Raw genomic sequence first — 24,528 nt, forward strand, 5'->3', positions numbered from 1 at the left:
TACGTTTGTCCTAATGTCAACCCATTTATATGTTATACATACCGACTTGTTCATTCTGTCATAACAAACAACGATGTTTTATATAACATATTTTGCTAGGCGATCGCGGCATTCGTAAATACGGTGTTATAAAGCTGTTAGATTATATATTATTAAGATATATAAAACCATGCGATTAACCTTGGTCTTCGCAATAAGAAGGAAGTGTCCAATTAAGAAGTTTTGACTTTCTTAACTTGATACATTGCGTGTGTGTATGCTGCGTTATTATCTGCTTTCGTATCCAAGTTACTTCCTTATTTGTCTGCTTGATAGTAACGTTAATGTTCTATTTGAATGTTTATGAACTAGGAGTTTTAAGTAAATGTGATGTATAGCTTAATCATGGAGAATTGTTATAAATTGATATTTCTGTGTCTGATATTTGTTCAAACTCAAGGTATGTATTTATAACGTTTGTGGTATTTTTGTATTTTTTCTAGGCTTTTGTTAAACTTAAATTCGTGGTTTTGATGATGATGATGATGATGATGATGATGATGGTGATGGTGGTGGTGGTGGTGTTGGTGATGATGATGATGATTGTTGTGATGATGATAGTGGTGATGATGATGATGATGATGGTGATGATGATGGTGATGATAATGATGATGATGATGATGATGGTGGTGGTGGTGGTGGTGGTGGTGGTGGTGGTGATGATGATGATGATGATGATGATGATGATGATCATGATCATGATCATGATCATGATCATGATGACGACGACGACGACGACGACGACGATGACGACGACGACGATGACGATGATGATGATGATGATGATGATGGTGGTGGTGGTGACGATGGTGGTGATGATGGTGGTGATGATGTTGATGAGGATATTGTTGATGATCTACATAAGTAAGATATATCTAACAATTTCATATTTGAATGTCTAAATAAATATTTGATCTGTTTTGTTTAAAATCTGATGTTGCAAGTATAGTATTTTCATCATGTATCGTTATACTCTATTCTTTAATGCAATGTGTGGATATATAGTTACATTAACGCTACTATAATTATTATACAGCGATAGCTATATTAACAGGTATCCGTACAATTCACTACGTCACACAACCTATACAAAACGAAGCTTTGGGGAGCCTTAAAGAACTAAATAAATCTTTGAGTACATTAGTGTAATATAATTAGTTTCCGGATCAAATGAAATAAGTTCATAAACAATTGTTTCCATAAAAGACATAACACTTAAAAACATAAAATAATGGGTGGTTAATTTGTTTTAATGAAAAAGTTGACCAACAAAAAGTATCGCACACACTTATGTATGCATTTTTTACTTGCAGAAAAGTGTAACTATATAATATTGGTTGAACATTCGCTTAGGTAATACATAATTATACTGTTTACCCTCAAACCCGGGGCCGGGATAACATTATTGTTTAGAAAACCACAAAAAATGCTATTATTTAGTGTTGAACGCGAAATGCCTCTTTCCTAGCGAGTGCATGCGCAAGCTTATAAGTAACCCCTTCAATAAATGCGCTACTAGCACTGGCGTATAAATTGGTTGAAGACTGGGTAAAGTGTGACGTCATTGCATTCGTCATGTATTGTATAAAGATCATTAATTTTGCAGTGACACTCATTGTCATTTTATGATACTTTTTATATGTGCTAGTATATGTTATATTATATTGTAACATACTTTCTAACAAAGTGAGAAGCGAGAAGAGCACACAACAACGAAGTTAAATAAGTAAAGTAACAACTACTATGTACTGCCAAGCAGTAAACACGGTAGTTGCAATGTTGAAGTCCGATGGGGAATGCACTGCTATATAAACTGAAGCAACACAAGTTTGAAATGAAATCATGCGTGTTAATAACTGTTCGTGTGTAATCACTTATAATAAGATAAACAAACACAGTCAAACATAATCAGATATGATTTTCACAATGAAATACTTAGATGGCAAATTTTCATTTGCCACGTTGATTTCCTTGTTTAAGGGAGTGAGTTTTTACTGTATACGGTGAACGTGCTAGTTTGTAAGCTGGGAAGAGTTATGCCCTTGCATTGGAACTACATTATATTCCACATAAAGCATTTAATTTCAGTAACTACTGCGTGTTTACATTGTAAAGGTGAACACGCTAGTTTGTACCTTGGGAAGAGTTATGTCCTTTCATTGGAACTACATTATATTCCGTATGCCCATGCGCACAATGATTTCTATAAAACGGCTTTCTACTATCCACCAGGCTTGGACATATGTATAGCGCAGTAGAATAGATACACATGCTTTAAACTTAAGGAGTTAACATAATGACCGACGGCTTGTTTCTACAACAATTATACGTTCTTCTTCAAACGCACTATGTTGTGCCTCGTAGTGGGCAGTAAAGAATTTTAGCAGTAAAAGAATCGGGAGATTCGTGAGACCCTGTTTTATCATGAAACTGTATCCACTTTCTTACACAGTGAATATAGTAACACTAATTAATAACTAAACGGAAATTTGGCGTCTGTAGTCGGCTAACTAGATTATTGATGTTCTGCTTTACCATATCCATTCTAAAGGATTAAACGTGAGTCGTTACGGCGATCTCATTTGTGGACTATCTAAAAGCCAGACTTCAGACGTCAGAAAAGCGTTTAACGTAATTCATTTTTTACTTTGTATCTTTGTTAGGTCCATTAATAAACGTACTTTTTCAAAACATCGCAACTTCACTTTGATAAAACACGGCATTCCCCTGAAATTTCCTCATAAATCAAATGGACTTAATGAGTTTGTGCAGTTAAGTTTATATAAACGAAATCATTAGGACAAATAATACTTTTCTGAACACAAATATTATGGTCGGGTAGTAAGAAGATATTGTTGAGTGTTCCCATAATTAAAATAAACTTTATTTTGTAAACGGTAGCACTTATTTACTGATGGCTGATGGTATCGTCATATGGATTTGTTCAGCACTGTCGGATAAAAATACGAAAATATATATACAAATACACGTTTCCAGTTATTTCCGTTTAATTGAAGTTGATCAATACAATACTGATTAATATTAAAGGAATATTATGTACATTTTTTAACCAAAAAAAACAACAACACTATATTAGCTTGTGTACTATGAACATAATGTCGTTAACATCACTCGAATACACATGACATTTCAAAAAGTATTCGTCAAATTAAACAAAAGAAACAAAGAAAACAGCTGGTTATATGACGAACATAGAAAATTAAGTACCCATTCAATACATATTTCGGAGATAAAATACAACCACAGTGTCAATAATCTAAATATGAATCTCTTTGTTAGAAAAGGAAAACCACAGATAGAATGAAAGATCCAAATGGAAGACGTATTTCGTATTTCGCAGACATTGAGGGCAAAAAGTTAAGTTAAATTAGTTTATTAAACGTCCCTTCTTTTGCGTGTAGCTGGTATCAGCATTTCTATTTAATTAACTTCCGTGTTTATCGGATTACATTATTAGATACATTCTTTCAAATATTGTTGAACATTTGATTTATCTTAAAAGTATATGTCCGTAAAACATCGAACAGTAATGCATTTTGAAAAAAACAGAATAGTTTGTATATTCTAATTTTGTTTGTAGAATAGTAAAAAAGCCGGAATATAAGTGTTGATATACAAATTTGAAGGTGCCTTCATCTCGATCATGGATGGTTACCTCAGCATGGTGATTGTTTGTCTGATAGCTGTTCAAATTCAAGGTATGTAGTTCTCCTGTTGTTCCATATTTTTTGCAGGATTGATAATTTATACTTAAGTGAGATCTTCTTAGTAGCTTAAATGCGACTGTGGAATTCCTTTTATTAGTTTGGTCAATATAATTTTCAATTGCATTCTACCAACTTACATATGTAGATACTCTACATACTTTCTTCAATACAAGTTAAATATTTTTCGTTTAGTAATGCTTATGTTAAAAGCCGATTGATTGGCAATTTCGCATTTTTATGCTTTCTCCAGATCGCATAAACTATGATATAACATCTCTTTAACACAGAAAGAAGAATTGTTACCAGTTTTCTTATCTCTTTTTTTTCAAGTAATTTGCGTACAAATTCCCGATGAGTGTCAGAGTTGTGGTTGCTGTGCTTACCGAAACAACAATAAATGTGATAACAATGGTTACTGTTATAATGGGTGTCAAGATGGATACTGGGGTGACAGGTGTTACAACAAATGCAAGTACGCTAACTGTTTACGATGTGCAAGAATTAATGGCAATACTTGCGAGGAGTGTAAAACAGGCTACTACGGATACAATTGTGGATCTTTGTGTGGAACTAATTGTAATACGTGTGACAAATGGAGTGGTTGTACAGAATGCAATGCAATCTATTATGGATCAAGATGCGAATATTACTGCGGAAACAATTGTGCGAGTTGTGATAAACGTGTAGGTTGTACTGCGTGCGACACAGGGTATTATGGACCCTCTTGCATGTGTGATGCAAACTGTGTTCATTGTGATAACCTAAAAGGATGTACAGGATGCAAACTCGGATACTATTCAAATAAAGGAGTATGTTATGAATGTGTTTATAAAACCAATGGGTGCACATGTTCTAATTCCCATAACTGCATTGGTTGCATTGAAGGGTATTTTAAGGAGTCATACCTTTGTTCACCATGTCCCTATAACTGTACATCGTGCACTACGTCTACACAGTGCACTTCCTGTACGGACGGTCGATTTGGAAATATATGTCAGTATAAATGTCAAGGAAATTGTATACATGGTAGTTGTGTTTCAATGCAAGCTTTTTGCCAGTGCAAAAGAGGTTATACTGGTTATAAATGTGACCATTGTATGTCAGGATACTATGGTTTCGGCTGCACGCAGTGTTCACTAGGCTGCTCTGATACATGCCATCAACATGACGGATTTTGCACTTGCAAATATGGCTGGGCAGGGGATAGATGTGACACATGTGCTGATAAATACTTTGGAAACATGTGCAATAGAAAATGCAATAGTAACTGCGAAGCATGTACTGCGGAATATAACTGTTCCCTTTGCATACCTGGACGTTATGGTGATTACTGTCAATTCAAATGTGGGAAAGGCTGCAAACATAACAAGTGTGATTTTAAATCAGGATATTGCCATTGCAAGAATGATAATTTCATTACAGGATATTGTCATGATTGTAAATCCGGACAATATGGTCAAACGTGTGAGCAGACGTGTCTACAGACGTGTAATACATGCGAACACGAGTCTTATTGTCTTTCCTGCCAAAGCGGTTATTTTGGGAAATCCTGTCAAATACCTTGTCCTGATGGGTGCGAAGGTAACAATTGCAAACAGGAAACTGGATCATGTATTTCATGCAAACGCGGGTATTTGGGAGCACAATGCAACAAAACTTGTCCCGAATCATGCCGATCATGTGACCAGTCCGGTAAATGTTCCGAATGCAAATCTGGTTTTTCAAACATACAAAGACAATGTACATGTAGAACAGATATTTGCGTCGATTCTGATTGCAAACTATGTACAAATACGTCGTATTTTGCAAATGATGATTATTGCTGCTTGTGCAACCTTGATAATTGTGTTTCTTGTGAAAAGACTCTGGATACCATAAATTGCAAAACATGTAAACTTGAATATTTTCCTGACAATAATGGACAGTGTGAAAAATGCAATTTACAATGCGTCGCAAATGAGTGTGATTCGTCATCGGGAAGATGTCTTCAAGGTTGCTCAAATGGATACTGGAATGATACCTGTGATAAAGAGTGTCATACAGATTGCTTATTTTGCAATCAAGCGACTGGATCGTGTTTACAATGCAAGAACAATGCAAAATATGGACCTGATTGTAGACTGGATTGTAGCACTAACTGTAAAGATTCTATGTGTGACATAAGTGGGAATTGTACATACGGATGCATTTTAAATATGTATGGAAAGCAATGTGAAAACATTTGTGAAAAATATTGTACACCTAAGGACAATAAAACACTTTGTTCTGAAAAGACAGGAATGTGTTTATACGGCTGCGACACTGGCTTCAGGGGACTATTTTGTCCTAAAGGTAAAACAGGCTTTACTTTCATAGTTGTGTCTACATTAAAATTGGCTTTACCAATAAGATTTTTGGTTAAAAAAACATAACGTTTTTCCTGCAAAATTATTTAAAATTTATTTCATTCGTTGTTTATATTTTTTGTTACTCTTATTATCTCCCAAGTCATTGAAACAGTAGCGGAAACACAAACATCGTCAACTGCAGCACTTGGAGGAGGAATCGGTGTAGGAGTTGTAGCTCTTGCTGCCATTGTTGTTGTTGGACTCATTTTGCTGAGAAGAAGGTAAGAAAATTATATTAAACGTCTCACTTTAGCGTTATTAATGGCAGGCAATTTTATTATTCATACTTTTTAGCTTGCTTTATGTTATAGTAAACTTGAAACTTCAATTTAATCCAACGCATTTTTATTAGAAGAGTCAATATGAGCAACAGAAGAAAAACACCTGAAAAAGAACCTGAGAACCTTTCCGCCCTGTACGCAACGGTGAACAAACGAAGTACGTACTATGAGCTCTCTGAACTGTCAGCAATGTTCTTGTGTACTTATAACATATAGTTTTACAATGTATAAGAATTTGTTCAAGTTAGTTCCAAATAAGTTACTAATAAGGGAAAATGCTACTGTAATTAAAAGTTGAATAAACACTAAGTTATCTTACAAACGACATTTTGAATACATGCATTTACCTGTATTACAATCACAATATAGCTATTGTCATTTTCTATTAACGGTTGAATGTTGATCAACTGTGGAGACAAAAACATCTTCATAGCAAACAATGGAAACAACAAATCATTATTGACACCTTATTCGCTCTCTCAGGAGCATCACACGTAGAGAACGCCAATGAAGATTCAGACAATTCACACTCTGTAACCTTCATAGAAAACCCCAATTACCAGAGTCCACAACCGAAGAGATCTGTCAAAGAAAGGACTCCTATCTTTTCAGAAGACAATCTTGAAATTGGTAAGAGTGTTATTCAATAAGTTAAAAGAAGGTTGTTTTATGTTTTTACCATGCTTGTGTTTTATCAAATTAACAATATGCCAGGCGATTTATTTACTTTACAAATATTGTGCTTAGTTAAACCAAATTTATGTAAGATGATATTTTCTTCATGTAAAACTTATGTTAAAGCAAATAAACAATATGCCGGACGGGTCTTTTAATAAAGCTTATCTTAATCTGAAGCATATTAGATGCCAGACAAATATGCGTTTTCACAACGCTTGTGTTATATCAAACGATATTGCAGACGAAGATGATGCATCTGCAAGGGAAATTGCAGTCAAATTTGAGGAAAATGGTGGTGTTTATTATAACAACGCTAACGAAGTCAGCAAAATCAAAATACATGCTGCAAATCTACAAGAATATGTGCAAAATCTATCTTCGAAGCACACAGAAGAAGAATTTCAGGTACAGTGCACCCCTTAGATGTTCATTATTCTGAATTACTCGTTTCTTTTAGTGAGGGATTATGTGCAGGTATGTCGTATTGAGATGTTTATGTAATACTATATTATTACTCGATTGTAAACGAATTGTCCTAATTTTCTTCATTCGTTAACCTTTCATTACAATGTTTTATTTTAAACTTGCAGAAAATTCCATATGGTCTTGTGAAAGCATATGAAGTTTCACAAACCAAACTCAACATGCACAAAAATAGGTACAGAGGAATTTACCCGTGTAAGAACACAAATTTCGTTATCAAATTACTTGTGTTCGCATTGCACAATATTTACATTTGCCTAGTTACTTGACGTGCATACTGAATAAAAGACGAGCTGTTATGACGTATTTCTTTATCTCAGTACAGTGCTCTTTTTGGATTTACGTGACCTTTTTAGCCAGTGAAACATGCAGCAAGAATCACCGGCTTCTAATGTATACAAATGCAAAGACAGTAGGGCACGCTTGATATGCGATCAATCCTTAATGCTTAGAGTTCACGAGAATTGTTGTGCAACGTTTCAGTATTTAAAGATCAGCCTGTTTAATTTCAGATGATGATACGCGAGTCTTAGTTCGTGGTGGAGTAACAGACTACATTAATGCAAGCTATATAGACGTATGTTGTTGCTAAAAAGGCTGTAGTATTGTAAAGTGTATCTGAACATTATATAATTTTATGTGTTGTAACAGAGCAATATTAAAGGAAAATTTCAGTAAGTTGAAAACTATATTTGGAGATTTAAATCCCAAGAAAACTCACATTTCGCTGTCCGTTCCAATGCAGTAACCCACATCATAACTTTTAATGACTTTTACTGTATACATATGAATTATATCAGTAGTTTGTTTATTCGTGCTGTGTTTCGTTGATTGTCTGATAGGCCTTAACCGTATGCCTCTCAGCAGGCTAATCTTACAATAGTTGGCTACAAGGTTTGCCACTGTATCAATTGTATTAGTTTTAAGTATAAACATTACTGTTTTGAACTAGACGATGAGGAAAAAACATTTCAAAAGCGTCTTTGTGGCAAGTGTTATGTAATACTATTGTTTACATAAGGAAGAAGGAAAAGTTTGCCTCAATCATCACAACAAACCTATTATAATATTGTACATGCTTAGGGATTGCTGATTCGCAATAACCCAATTGTTTAAGCCATTACTTCGGTATAAGTCACTGCATATTTAATATGGAGTAAATATAAACTTTGACAATCAATTACTGATATTACATATAGCATAATTAACATTCTATTTCAGGGATACAGAAAGCGGAATGCATACATTGCTACCTTGGGTAATATTACGTACTTCTATAAGTAATATCATTAAGTGATATTTGACAATATGATATTAGAAACAATTAAACTTAAATGTGTACGACCAGTTGCCTGGTGAATTAACTTAGTTCATATTAACCTTATTGCTACGTTAATAAATAGTTGCTGTGTAATTAAAGGCACAATAAAATCAAAATTAAACTTATAAGGTCCAATGGCTAAGCAGCTTAGCGATTTTGGCCAATTCTGGCAAATGGTCTGGCAACAGGAAGTTGAGAAGATTGTCATGTTGACAAACTTGGAAGAGGGTAAGGTAAGGTGATTTAGCCCTTATGACCAAGTGTAATGTATGTGTGATGTGGAATATGTTGAGGTTAGATAACATTTTAATTTAAATGGCCTTCTAAGTATGTTATGATTTTAAAATAAATTGACAACAAATGATTGTTTATATAAACAATAATGAACTAAAATAAACAGCAATAACATATCCTAAGCTTAAGTATTCTTTTATGTTTACTTTTATACATACGGTACCATATGTTAATAAATAGGTCATAAGTATGGATATTTATTACACTGACGATCCTGAGAAGTTTGACATTGCTGTGGGAGTGAAACTCCGTTAACGTCGCCTTTTAGTTCATAACTTTTTTGGTCCTAAATTGTATTTAACATAGTTTATATTCATTTCTTTGCAGAAAACCAAATGCGAGCAATATTGGCCCGACCAACATCAAAGTAAACTATACGGCGCTACAGAAGTCGTATGCAAGGTTGAAAAACAGTACGCATATTTTATCTGGAGACAATTCACACTTTCTAAGGTACATTGAAATTTGATATTACTCCACGGTCAATAAACAGATACTATAATAAATATTCAATGTTAAACTATTGCAGATAATCGGTGTTTAATAACAAATGGACTTCTCGGACGACCAAAAGTTTTTCATCACAAATGTGCAATTCAAAAATAATCATCTATACCTGCTTTTTGCAAATCTTCTCTGTAAAAGCAAACAACAATAAAAATAAGACATGACACATACTAGACAATTAAACGTATTGCACTTTCGGCCGAACACAATAAGGTCAGATGTTTCATCGACTACACATACAGTTGAAACCCGTTTGCTCGATATCGCTTGCTCGAGTTCCTCGTTGGCCCGAACTTGATGTAAGGGGTCGATTTGTATTACTTTATGTATTCATATCAGCTTGGTTTGATATTTGCCAGGGTCGAAATATTTTGGCTGGTCCTTTGGATATCGAGCCAACAGGGTTTCGACTCTACATGTTCTGTAATAAAATGGAATTTGACCAATCACAAGCGTCCATTTTGAAATATCAAAGGTATTTAAAAGATGTTGAGTTCATCGTAATGTGGATATGCTTTCAACAATATAAATGCAGTAGAGAGTAAATATTTAATGTTAAATATAAAACAAAGGGAGTTGTACATCCTGTTGAGAGTTTTTACAAAACGTAAATGGCTCATCGTTATATGTTCTAAAACAATAGTACGCTATATCTGATAACTCCAATTGAAAGCTTAAATAAAATAAGGTTATTTTTTTTAAATATTATCATAACCATGCATTTAGCCTTAACGATCGCGGACATTTATCTTTGTATACATAATATAACGCTCTGAATAAATTTCCTTTTAATAAGGTAGATAATTATATCATACTTTAGTATAGTTTCAATATTCCCCCGTTTACCAGATGTGGAGTTAACTATTTGTGTAGCGAGATCAAACAAACGCTTTATCAAAATAACTTCCTTATCGCTAAATATTGTGCGTAAATACCATAAATTGCAAAGTAAATTACAAAAAAAGCATTTTGTGAATCACAAGATTTGCAAATTTGATTGTTGAGTAGCTGATTTATCTCTGAAGAGGGAATACAAAAATTGAGAACATATACTTTATTTATTTGCATTTTCCCCTAGTCTGTAAACAACAAACCGCAAAATGAAAAGGGAAAACGCAACTTTCCCTTTTCAGCATGGTAACATTTTTATTCAACAGAAACCCTTTGTAATGTTCTCAAAGCATTTCTGTAGGATTAGAAATATTTTTGGGAATATTACCAAACACTTCATAGTATGGCATTGAAGAGTTATAGTGTGTTTTTCAACATTTCTGGTAATATTCCCAAAAGTATCCATAGTATGCCAGGTTTTCTGGGAATATTACCAATTTGATCTTGAAAATTTGGTAACATTACCAAAACATTTTGAAAATATTTCCAAACACTTTGTAGTATAGTATTGAAAGTTGTGGTGGGGGTTTCAACATTTGTGGGAATATTCCCAAAATAATCGATACCACGCCGAGAGATTTTCTAAAATATTCTTCAACTATGAAAAGTCACAATTATTTGGTAATATTCCCAAAAAAAATGATGAACATTTTCTGCTATGATTCTGAATTTAATGTCCAGGTTTTCTGGGAATATTATCAATTTGATCTTGAAAATTTGGTAACATTACCAAAACATTTTGAAAATAATTCCTAAAACTTTGTAGTATAGTATTGAAAGTTGTTGTGGGGGTTTCAACATTTGTGGGAACATTCCCAAAATAATCGATACTATGCCGAGAGATTTTCTAAAATATTCTTCAACTATGAAAAGTCACAAATATTTGGTAATATTCCCCCCCCCCAAAAAAAAAAAGATAAACATTTTCTGCTAGGATTCTGAATTTAATGTCCAGGTTTTCTGGGAATATTACCAATTTGATCTTGAAAATTTGGTAACATTACCAAAACATTTTGAAAATAATTCCAAACACTTTGTAGTATAGTATTGAAAGTTGTGGTGGGGGTTTCAACTTTTGTGGGAACATTCCCAAAATAATCAATACTATGCCGAGAGATTTTCTAAAATATTCTTCAACTATGAAAAGTCACAATTATTTGGTAATATTCCCAAAAAAAATGATGAACATTTTCTGCTATGATTCTGAATTTAATGTCCAGGTTTTCTGGGAATATTACCAATTTGATCTTGAAAATTTGGTAACATTACCAAAACATTTTGAAAATAATTCCTAACACTTTGTAGTATAGTATTGAAAGTTGTGGTGGGGGTTTCAACATTTGTGGGAACATTCCCAAAATAATCGATACTATGCCGAGAGATTTTCTAAAATATTCTTCAACTATGAAAAGTCACAAATATTTGGTAATATTCCCCCCCCCCCCAAAAAAAAGATAAACATTTTCTGCTAGGATTCTGAATTTAATGTCCAGGTTTTATGGGAATATTACCAATTTGATCTTGAAAATTTGGTAACATTACCAAAACATTTTGAAAATAATTCCAAACACTTTGTAGTATAGTATTGAAAGTTGTGGTGGGGGTTTCAACTTTTGTGGGAACATTCCCAAAATAATCAATATTATGCCGAGAGATTTTCTAAAATATTCTTCAACTATGAAAAGTCACAAATATTTGGTAATATTCCCAAAATAAGTGATGAACATTTTCTGCTAGGATTCTAAGTATAATGTTCAGGTTTTCTGGGAATATTTCCAATTTGATATTGAAAAGTTGGTAACATTACCAAAACATTTTGAAAATATTTCCAAACACTTTGTAATAGAGTATTGAAGAGTTAGGGTGTGGTTTTCAACATTTCTGGTAATATTCAACATTTCTGGTAATATTCCCAAAAGTATCCATAGTATGTTGAGAGGTTTTCTAAAAATTAATAAAAACTAGGGGTTGTCACAAATATTTGGTAATTTTTCTGAATTATGAACATTTTCGGCTAACATTTTAAAATTCGTCTTGGAAATAATGTCCAGGTTTTCTGGGAATATTACCAAAGTTTACCTTGAAATTTCTGGTAACATTACCAAAACCTTTCGGGAATATTACCAAACATTTCAAAGTATAGTATTTAAAGTTATAGTGGGGGTTTCAACATTTTTGGGAACATTCCCAAAATAATCCATACTATGCCGAGAGATTTTCTAAAATATTCTTCAACTATGAAAAGTCACAAATATTTGGTAATATTCCCAAAATAAGTGATGAACATTTTCTGCTAGGATTCTGAACATAATGTTCAGGTTTTCTGGGAATATTACCAATTTGATCTTGAAAACTTGGTAACATTACCAAAACATTTTGAAATTTTTTTCAAACACTTTGTAATATAGTATTGAAGAGTTATGGTGTATTTTTAACATTTCTGGTAATATTACCAAAAGTATCCATAGTATGTTGAGAGGTTTTCTAAAAGTTAATAAAAACTAGAGGGTATTTTTCTGAATTATGAACATTTTCGGCTAACATTCTAAAATTCGTCTTGGAAATAACGTCCAGGTTTTCTGGGAATATTACCAAAGTTAATCTTGAAATTTCTGGTAACATTACCAAAACCTTTCTGGAATATTACCAAACATTTCATAGTATAGTATTTAAAGTTGTAGTGGGCGTTTTAACATTTTTGGGAACATTCCCAAAACTATCGATATTATGCCCAGAGATTTTAAAAATATTCTTCAACTATGAAAAGTCATAACCAGATGAACTGAAACAAACTAATTTAACAAAAAGCCTTTGAAAACTCCACAAATAGTTTTTGTAGGACCAAATAGTTCATAGTATTGTATTGAAAACTGGGGTTTTCAACATTTTTGAGAACATTCCCAAAATAATCCATATTATGCCGAGAGATTTTCAATATCATTCTTAAACTAGGAATAGTCACAAATATTTGGTAATATTCCCAAAATGAATTACGAACATTTTCCGTTATCGTTCTCAAATTCATCCTGAATACAATTATATTATCTTGAAATATTTGGTAACATTACCAAAACTTTTTTGGGCATATCAAAAGATGAATTGACATAAAATAATCCAAAAGAAAAAGCTCCACGTGGGCTGCTGTAGGACATGAATTATTCTGGGAATATTACCAAAATCTTCATTGCATAGTATTAAAATTAACAGCAGGTTTTTCAGCATGTTTGTAATATTCCCAGAATAATCTATAGTATGACTAAAATTGTTCTAAACATTTCTAAAACATGCAATATTCGCAAATGTTTGATAATATTTCCAATAAAAATATAAACATTTTATAATAAGAGGTGTTTGTCAAACATTAATCCCCACCACCCCCTGAGCGCCATGTTGTCAGGATTATTTGAACAATCGAAATATGCATGAACTTAAATGACAGCTGATTGGTCATGGCCATTGGATGACTTTAAGGCAGTTTAAAGATTATGACCATTCAAAGTGTGAGGATAGTAGACAAAGTGTTCAATCGTGTTCAGATGATAACAGATATTTGCAGATAAAATGTGTCCTCTTAGAAGGGAATAAGTAAATACGACAACATTTTATTGGCGAATATGAGATATGACCATGACGTTTGACTCTTATAAGTGTTGATTGATAGAACGACATAGATTACATATTCCTGGTTGTTTAAAACTACTAGAATGTTATTTCAGTATTACAGGTATGTCTCTTGCAATTTTACAATTCGACAAAAATTATTTTAAATACAAGTGTGGAATTTCGCATATTATGATTTAAAAAAAACAACAGAAAAGAACAGAACAGACGTTTATAAGTCATATACATCAGAACATTTTCTAAACACATACACTTAGGTTTTTGATATCAAATGCTTGTACATGGTTAGTGCTATGGTGAAAGACACAAATATGTTGACGTAAAGGCAGCAGTATCAGAAGATGAACTAAATTGATAATAATAATAACAATTATTAGGAATAACATTACGAATACATACTGATTCTTTAACATAATCGCAGAGCTTAACCAGCTCACATTTATTGACAGAGTTAAATATATTTCTGGGAATATTACCAACTAAATCTTGAAAGGTTTGGTAACATAACCAAAACAATTCGGGGATTCTTCAAACTTTTCCAACATCCAGTCAACTCTATAGTTGAAATCCTTCGTCTATACTTTTTCACTAGCCCTGATGATCTGGCTCTGGGATACATTGCTATGAAAACTTCATCTCCTACATGGCTGTAGACGTTGCACTTCCCCTGTTTTCTTAAGCTTTAATAACCTCCGAACTGGTCTGCCTTTTCCTGTTTTACTTGTCTGAAAAATAATTATAATTGATTAAACATTATCTATGAACTTTTTTTTACAAGCAATTAAAATTTAACACGGTGCATAAATATGAACTGGTCTGCCTTTTCCTGTTTTACTTGTCTTAAAAATAATTATAATTGATAACATATCTATGAACTGTTTTTTTAAGCAATTAAAATTTAACACGGTGCATAAATATGATCTATTTGTTTATTGTTCTTTATTATTTAAAAAAAAATACATGACTTTATAGGGTAACTTAATTGTAAAAAGTACAGTCTTCTGCAGCAAATTTTCCCATTTTTGCAGGCAGTTGAATACATACATGTATGGGTTTCTTTGGTGTTGATGTATGAAGTGGCTGTGTGGGTTCCTCTGGACTAACAACAGCCAATGGTTCATCGGACTCCTGAATTAAACCGTCATGTTAGTATTGTATCATGACTTTTTTCCAGTTTTACTTCTTTATGTGCAAAATTAAATATAATGTCAAGAGTTTGTGCCTTCCAAACTTATCATTCTAATAAAGGTTACACAGGGTCACTGCTTATCAACATTTCTGTGATAATGATCTGAAGCAACATATAAGCCACAGTCTTATAAATACTCCTGACTGCCCAGCTGGTATTCAATTCCAATGCACATGTTTCAAACGAGCTGTACATCTTATTTTTAACTTTTTTTGTCGTTCATTAAATTTCATTTGATTCAGTTAACTTGAACTTTTAAGTTGAAGAATTTTGTTGTATACCATTATACTTACATAAACAGTTTAGAATGATCTCTTTTTGTGGGATATTATATATTTTTAATAATAAGAGCTATCACTAAATGTCATGAATATCCCCACACGCTCAAGTCAACTCATTTTAAATACGACCTCGTATGACAAAATTGAAGACCGAACACAAGCTATCGCCAGTTAGGCTAATAAAGAAATGATACGAAAAAAATGACTTAGAGGTCCCTTTATCAATTTCAAGAACTGTAATGAAAACATTGTGATTTCAGTTTTAACTTTTAATTTATCAATTAGTGTAGGCCACTTCTCTATGTATGCAAATATTTACCCCATTCTCAAGATCATTTTGATACATGCAATAACTCACCACAAGCTTAACACTGCAGTATCAGTCAAAACAAAGATCATCTGGGAATACACACATTCAACAGCCCATCAGGATGGCCCACAAAGTGGTAATTAATTGACTGGTACAATTTCATGGTGATTTCATGGACTGATTAGCCTTTTTCTCAAAATGAGGAGTAAATGGGAGGCAATTTCTCTGAATTGTAGAGCGCAATGGACTTAGTTTAATGGCACAAGCTAATTTTTATTTTTCGCCAACTACCTTAGGATAACGGCAATCTACATGCCAATGGTACTTACTAAAATATTAAAATTCTAACCCTTGTAGAAAAGTAGTTTTCAGTTTAACCGCACAAAGGCATATATTTATAAACATATTGACCACTTTACACGAGGTTATGAACACTTGCAGTCCTATAGTTAATGCCGCTACTGAGCATCAAGCTGATGCTCGGGCTTATCAGTGGAACTAATCTAACATAACTGTAAACTGACCACTTGACCCTTTCCCTGCTGGGAGCTGTTTGCCTGACTAATTTGAGAGTAATAGCTATTCATGTCTTGAGATTTGGGCCATTTTATGTTAGGAGGTTTTTCTTGGTATTTCAACTTTCGCTATCTTGATTATTAAAATAGTATTATTATCGAATGCTTTTGTATAAATTTTGTATATCATAGTTATTATTATTATTATTATTATTATTATTATTATTATTATTATTATTATTATTATTATATACGGTAGTCCAAAATCCACTATACTGACGCCCATCAAGTATCATTGTGCAATGTTTAAATGACGTCATAAAACAAGTTTGTCATGAATGTAACATTTATTACGAAATCATGTATCTTTTAAGTGATTTAAACCATTGATATATATATTAATAACATGTTGATCCGGAATGTCTTATTCAACTGTTGTTGATGTTTTAAGATATTGATTTCAGTCAGTAAGCGCCTCGTGCGTCTTTAGTCGAATTCCATCTCCCTAATCAAAACGCACTAATAATAAGTTATTACCCTATTATAAGATGCTTTAATATACATATATTTTCTTTTTCGCAAAGAAAAAATAATATGGAGAAAATATATATTTCTGGAAAAATGCTCTACATACATTGTATTACAGAAACATGTAATAAAAGTTCAGTGACTGCTGTGATTAAAAATTTACATCAACTGTGCATGTAGGAGTGCAAACGATCAGAAAAAGTTGGATAATTTTAAATATTATATTAAAATAAAATGAGTCATATAACGTTCAAATAAACTGGTATGATATCAAAAGTCCGGACATAGTGGTTTAAGATACAGTATTGCTTTGTTGTGATCATTTCTCATATGATGATATTAAACTGCTTTGAAACAAGTATTATATATATTGAAATAAGGTAGCAATGTTTTATGATAATTCCGAAAGCAAAGACAAAATAGTTAATGATATATATATATATATATATATATATATATATATATATATATATATATATATATATATATATATATATATATATATAATATGGAAAGCTTCCATGCAGTGTGTATAATGTTTAATCACTCTTCTAATGAAGAATGTTCTCACACAACAATGCAAATTAAGAAGAGAAATCTTACAAAGAAAACAAACGTTGATTTAACTGTGTCAGTAAAGAAGATTTTAATCGCTGTTTCAAAAGCTATATTTTAGGAAATGAATTTTCTAGAAAATTACATAAACGAAGATACACAAACATAAAGAGGGCTTATATAATTCACATGAAAAGTGGGCAATGATGTTTTTTTGAAGTGCATTTTAGCAAAGACCACTATGTCAATGTATCAATAGAAACCTATGAAAGTTCAGTTTCAACATCAAGGTAATATAGTGCTCAGATTAAAAAAAATAAGTTGTAAGCTGTGTTATAAGTAATAAGAATATCTAAGTACATCAATATATGACCTTATTTTTTGGCAAATGGTTAAAATATTACATTTCTTTTAATATTACATCTTATGCCCCCATAAAATGGGGGGGGGGGACATATAGATTTGCCCTTGGTCGTCCGTCTGTCTGTGATTCCGTCAGTAGGTAATATGCCAACTTGTGTTACTTAAAACTCGATTATATTACCTAAAGTCCAGAAACTCGGGCGTTATTTAGGTAAGGACGTTTTGCATCTCGGGTTTCGTTTCCCACTGCACTTAGTAAAACCAGAGTTATTATAATTTAATCAAAAAAGTATTTCACAGGAAAACATACGAACCTCAATCCAAGTGATGACTTCAGAGTTTACAAACTTTAGACTTTATCATTATGAGACTGTTAGCAATTGGATAATGTTGCTATGATTTAATACGGTTGAATTACGCGTAATCATCCTAAAGTGAAAAAATAGCAATGCATCAAGTTTGCAGTATTCTTTTCTTGTTCCAAAAATGCAGCAAAAGAAAGTATTAATTTTCATTTGTTGTGAAAATTGCGAAAAACATATTCTTTAGATATAACCATATATAACAAACTTCATTATAACTACATTATTGACACTGTTAGATATAACACTGTTAGTCATAAATTATATTTTATAAAACCTAAATATCCATTTCATTCAATTGTACATTTCATTGGGTTTAATAGGGTTGATATTGATACTTTTGTAGTAAGTAGACAGCTAACGTTATCTTAATGAAAAGTATAAATAAAAATCCCATGTATAAAGTTATTCCGTTCGAAATTAAATCAAACGATAAGACTGAATATATTTTTTTTATTTACTTCAATGTTTCATTTCTTTGCTATGGAATCAATGTTTATGTTTTTTTTTCATTTTCATAAATAGTTTAAAACTAAAGTAAATGATATAAATTGCTTTTCTATAGTCATCGTGAATTTTAGTGCAGAAATCGTACTGAAGATGTTCTCTGATAAATATCCTTCTGACCCCAAAACTGACCAGGGAAGAGTGGTCCTGCTGACAGAAATTGGTTATCTCAATTACATGCATAATAAACACCTGGCTGTGAAGTGAGGCTTTGAAAATGGACCAAAATCCAGAAACCTGGCATAAACTGTAGGACTGCTTGATATGGGCACATTGAAAATGATCCATGAAATAATCAAAACAATAACAGGTAACATGAATCGTATCTTGTTAACCAGTTAGAATGTACTTACTTAATGGAATTCATAAACACTTACTAGATAACCAGTTGAAGCTAAAGGCCAAAATGCATTTATAAATATGTGGTAACACGAATGCTATCTGCCGGTAATTATGTTCCTAATTAAGTGGAATTCGCTAACCATAACTAGATAACCTGTTTATGCAGCTAAAAGGGAAAAAGGTGGCAGTTCCGAGCACTTTGAAGCCATTTTTTAGTATTGTTATATTTATCTTACAGAGAACAGTTTCTATTAACTAGATAGCTTGATAATTATCGCATAATTAAGTGGTTAACACGAACAACTCGCAGACGTTAACAGATTATCTGACAGCAGTTATGTTCCACCGTATGTATCAGACACATGAGGCCGATAACCTATGTTAATCATTTTGTTATTGTGTAACTTGTAAAAGTCAATCTCTGGAATGCTTTGATTGTGCAAACATTAGCTCCTACATCCTTTAAAGAGTCACATCAGTTATAAAAAATGTATAACTAAATAAATAGTAACAACATGATGGTTTCATAAATGTGCATATATACATAATTATTGAAAAAAGTATACCTTTATACGTTTAGTAAATGCATGCAAATAACATTTAATGAATGTAAATGTAATACACGTTGTGAATTGAAGAATCATATTTAATTACATTTTAAAAAATATTGCATACCTGAGAGGGCAATAGGAAAACATATCAACAGCATAACATAAATAACTGCACCTTGTAACGTGGGAGAATACTCCTTTCAAGAATGCAATACTTGTTTAATAAATACGAGCTAAATATTTCTGAATCATGTGTTTTTGAATTTCACTTCAAAAGCTTCATGATACTAAGTATTTCTTTTTTCTATTTTACATCGATTGAACTGAAAATGTCCATCGATTATATCAATTATCCCTCTCAATGACTGAGTCCCGGGTCATAAACAAGTAGGCCAACCGCCTTTATTATGGAACCGTATAAAACAAAGTCGTATTTTCCTACCGGATTCAAACCAACGACCTTAATAGTCTGGCACCGAATTAGCCGGGTAATGCAGGAGAAACAGGAACAAATCGTTCAAAGTTCTGATTATCAAACACTCAGCCATTTCTTAATTTCAAGTATGCCTCTGAATCACGGTATTGGGTGAATAATAAAAACTCTATAGAGCATTAATGAACAAAAGATCACAATAATATAATGCGCATTCCATTAACATGAATTCCATGCGCATATAATAAAATAGCGCCTTTGCGCCGATACTAATGTATATGATTAACCGAAGAAAATCGCATGCGTAAAGTATATACAAATTGCAAAACATACTCCTGCGCTGGAAATATGAAAAGCTGAAATGTGCTTAACTTTATACTGAAATAGTTCTTTTGTAATTTTTGAAACTTAAATAAATAAAAATGACGATTCTGAGAACGTCAGTGTAACTGATTTGGTTATTAAGTTTAAAAGCAATGACCCTTAAACAACAATCATACTGCAGACACTTAAAACCAAAAGTGAAAGTAAATTGCGCAGTAAACAATTAAATATTTTAAAGTTGAAATAATGCCATTATAGCTAAAATACACCCGTTCCGTTCTATTGCATACAAATAAAAGTTTGTAAAAGTCTGTATGACCTTTCGATTTCTACAGATAACAACAGGTAATGAATACTCCGAAACAATACAACTTTTGACATCCATCTGATAAAGAAATCAAAAGAGGTAGGCAGACATTGAGTTGTGAATAAAATGTAAACAAAATTGTTGATCTAAATACACACATTAATAGTCTAAATCACTTAAACAAACTATAAACGTCACTGGCAGTATGCATTTATTAAATAACAAAAACAAAAAACAGTTTACCTTTAGGCTGAAGATAAATTCATCATCAAACTCAAAGATATGCTTTGACAAATCCTGAAAGGTCAAATATTATAATAATTATAATCGTCTTAAAAAGCAATTAACTGTGTTAAGCATACACCATACATATTCATGTACTTAATACAGTTTGATCAAATATCGTTATATTAGTAAATGGAATTACGTAGCATTATAAAATATAATGTTAATCTAAATTGAGCATTAAGATAAATTCCATGCTGGTGTATTCAATACAAACATTGCTTTTAATCTGCCTTTACGACATAAAGGTTAACTGCTTTACATAAGTAGAGTTATTTATATAAGAATATTTGAGTAAAACATGTAAAGTACCTGAGGATTTAAAGAGGTTTCCATTTCCTCAAGGGATATTCCTAATGTGTTGGTTTCTTCATCAATGACATCTTCCAAAGAAATGTTTTCTAAAGATATTCCGAGATAATCCATTATTGAGTTCAGCTAAATATTGTGGGAATTAGTTTCAATTAACTGATAAAGTTCAACAAAAATTTAAGCAGACTATCAAAGTTGTGTATCCTAAACAGTTCAGTCAAAATCACTTTATTTCACATTTTAATAGTCATATTGTTAAATCACATTCTGGATTGTTGCTTATTGGTTAATTATATCCCTCCGCAAATTTCTTAATTTCTAGACATTTTCCTTCAATCTTGAAGCTTCGTTTTATGACCTGCTGATGAGCAGTAATAGGCACTTGAACAACTGTTGCGTATTTCAAGACAAATATTGATCTGATCTTGACACTAATGGGCTTTGCAATTACAAGGGTGATATCTGACATCAAGCTGGTGTTACTGAGTGTTTTAACTGGTAAAATAAAACAAAGGTTTTACTATTGACTGATTTTAGCGTCAATCTAGTCCAAACTTATGAAGGCTCTGGACTGAAAAAATATATATCTGGCAACACATTCCATCATAATAATGTTAGCTTTTGACTAAGCTGACAGTACAGTGACTAAAGCTGAAACAAATGACTAATAAGCATGGATAACAAAAACCTTTTTCCCATTTTTTGTCTCATACAGATCGCATTGCAACTGCATAATGTCAAATGTATATGAATGGTCAAAGGTAACATATTTTATTATCAGTATAATTTAACACAGGTTATTGTTAATATGAATGCACATTTGTATAGTTTTGGGTCACCGGATCGATTTGTTGATTTGTTGATTGCCCTTACAGAAGTATACCAACCCTTCAGGTAGCTCATAGTGGTTGAGCACCTGACTTGCAAGCAGGGGGTTGAGGGTTCGAGTCCCGAGCTGTTTATAGCTGTGTATAACCAGAACTCGTTATGCCCTATATTGTATCAGCCTTACTTATTTAAAAAGCACCATCTACAATTTTATTTAACAATACGTGTACATTATACTCCTCTTCCTCTATATATGCACTTGTTTTCTCTTTATTCAACAGCATTGATACTGGTACTGTTAGAATGGGCGCTACCTAAGTAATTATCAAACAATATATCTTGTACATGTAAGAACTTGAATTTGATTGAGACCTCAATCCTTACCTCTGTAATTTCAAAAATGAAGTCGATTTTAAATCGAAACAATAACAGGATAAAACTGTTTTCATCCGTCTGATCGCGTCAATTTGTGGTGTATGCTCCTTTTCATAGTTTCAGACTAAAAGCATGAACATTGGTATTGATATATGTGTATGTTTCACGTGTACCTTATCACAGACACAACTAATGGAAGTATTAACATCATTATTATAATTGTTATACGAACGTGTTTTGATGTGCAACACAATATTTTGAAATTACTCTATGTACAGCTCAATATCATAAAGCATTAATCATTGAAGGTCATTAATAGTAACTTGATAATGCACGACGTTATATGTATGCGTGCGTGTTTGTTCGTCCATCTGTCCATATGTCCGTGCGTATGTTTCTTCTGTCTGTACGTGTTCTTTTTTATATGGATGTTAAAATGTAGAGTTCCAGACACATAACCTTAATCTTGACATTGTTATATTCATATAGACATGAATATACGATAAACATAAATACAAAGACGACCACGTCGTCAATGGTTGCGACAACAATCAAAAGGATTATGACAACGGTGATGACAAAATGAACATGATATTGAAGACAAGAACTATTACGAATCTGCTGATAACGATGGAAATAATAATGATAACAATAATAATTTAATGATTATGCTTATGATGATGATTAATATTATTATAAGTATTATCACGTCCAAAGAGCATTCAACTTTAGCAATGGTACATCACATTGCAACGAACAACGGTGTTCAAAATATTGACACGAAAATATGTAAGAACATGACTTTTAATTTATTGCCGAAAAATGTTTGGTTAAGTGCAAACAGAATTGAGACATAATAAAATTGGGACTTTTGCAATAAAACAAAGTGCCATACCAACTTTAATGACAAACATGTACTATGTTTTAAACTACACGATTGTTCCAATTATAATATTAAAGTCCGAAATAAAAACGATATTATAGTCACATGAAATAGGCGTCTATACGACGTCTAACGAAACACTGCAAATCTTCTTCTGTAAGAATAAAGCTTGACAGATAAACAGCTTTTATAAAATACTTCAATAAGTATGATCGAAGAAATATATATCTTAAAGAAACTGTTGTTTTCCATTCATTATCAAGATAATAAATTGGCTCCCCGGGAGGCCGCTGACAATATTATTTCAATATTGTACAAAATTAGCATAGGGACCAGCGTTTAAAGTAGATGAACCAATGTTAACGTGTATAAGAACTCTTGCACAAGAAAAGATGTTTGATTAATGACTTCATGTATAAGTCTTCAATGTGATCTCATGATGACGCAAGTAACATAGATAGTCTTAGTAATCTGTGGCAAACAATAAGATTGCGTATGCCTTAATATAATAATACATATGTATTACATTTGCATCACCGTAAAATCAATATAACAATTCACTAGAGTGACAGATACATTTGTTTATGTTTCAAGCATTGGTTTTACTTATCATAATAATATTACATTTTGATTCAGTGCGGCGAGTGCCTTTACTATGGATCATTGAACAATTCTCATTTTTCGTTGGAAAAATCTAGGAACATACTGAAAGATTAAGATGTTAAGAAAGTGTATAAGCTTTTTCACCAGTCAATTTGTAACCACGCCCCCTCCCACATATCCGGCGGGATAGCCGGGGAAATGGGCCGTATTTTTACCTTTCAGGTAGCCCGGTAGTGCCGGGTGAATGAGGTGGTTTTGTCTTTGCGCCAAAAATAGCCAGGAATAGTCTTTACTTGGGTGCGGGGGAATTTTGCGCGGATTTTGCCAGTAGTTTTTTCCCGAAGGACGGGGATCATGGCTGGACCAAAAGACAATGTCCCCGCTAATCCACGGACCTGGGAGGAGGGGGGTGGGGTTGGGGCATGGTTACAATTGACTGGTGCAT

At 32.6% G+C, this 24,528-nt stretch overlaps 2 protein-coding genes and 1 long non-coding RNA gene across 3 annotated transcripts in view; 2 read left to right on the forward strand and 1 right to left on the reverse strand.

The window, feature by feature from the left end:
* Positions 1-338: 338 nt before the first annotated feature.
* Positions 339-5,661, forward strand: LOC128204616 (multiple epidermal growth factor-like domains protein 10). Its single transcript, XM_052906018.1, has 4 exons — positions 339-439; positions 3,340-3,758; positions 4,098-5,255; positions 5,630-5,661. The coding sequence occupies exons 2-4, from the start codon at positions 3,704-3,706 to the stop codon at positions 5,659-5,661; spliced, it is 1,245 nt and encodes a 414-aa protein (XP_052761978.1). The 5' UTR covers positions 339-439; positions 3,340-3,703.
* Positions 5,401-24,528, forward strand: part of LOC128205800 (receptor-type tyrosine-protein phosphatase S-like) — a 41,139-nt gene continuing 22,011 nt past the window's right edge. Inside the window, exons 1-10 of the mRNA XM_052907763.1 lie at positions 5,401-6,098; positions 6,255-6,375; positions 6,507-6,592; positions 6,919-7,065; positions 7,355-7,518; positions 7,704-7,791; positions 8,109-8,173; positions 8,818-8,854; positions 9,047-9,150; positions 9,539-9,664. Coding sequence (XP_052763723.1) covers positions 5,918-6,098; positions 6,255-6,375; positions 6,507-6,592; positions 6,919-7,065; positions 7,355-7,518; positions 7,704-7,791; positions 8,109-8,173; positions 8,818-8,854; positions 9,047-9,150; positions 9,539-9,664 — 1,119 coding nt within the window. The 5' untranslated portion in view covers positions 5,401-5,917. The remainder of the gene's footprint in view (positions 6,099-6,254; positions 6,376-6,506; positions 6,593-6,918; positions 7,066-7,354; positions 7,519-7,703; positions 7,792-8,108; positions 8,174-8,817; positions 8,855-9,046; positions 9,151-9,538; positions 9,665-24,528) is intronic.
* On the reverse strand, positions 14,870-21,094 carry LOC128205805 (uncharacterized). The gene is made up of 3 exons (XR_008256332.1): positions 21,041-21,094; positions 15,275-15,358; positions 14,870-14,955 (listed from the first exon to the last, which is right to left on the reverse strand). It is a non-coding gene; the product is annotated as an uncharacterized LOC128205805 (long non-coding RNA).

This window comes from Mya arenaria, chromosome 10, assembly GCF_026914265.1.
Source record: "Mya arenaria isolate MELC-2E11 chromosome 10, ASM2691426v1".
Classification (NCBI taxonomy): Eukaryota; Metazoa; Mollusca; class Bivalvia; order Myida; family Myidae; genus Mya; species Mya arenaria.

Coding starts and splice junctions, on each gene's coding strand:
- LOC128204616 (XM_052906018.1), top strand. CDS start 3,704: ATGGATGGTTACCTCAGCATGGTGATTGTTTGTCTGATAGCTGTTCAA. Junction 3,759..4,097: donor GATAGCTGTTCAAATTCAAG/GTATGTAGTTCT, acceptor TTTTTTTTCAAG/TAATTTGCGTACAAATTCCC. Junction 5,256..5,629: donor GCAGACGTGTCTACAGACGT/GTAATACATGCG, acceptor TCTTGTGAAAAG/ACTCTGGATACCATAAATTG.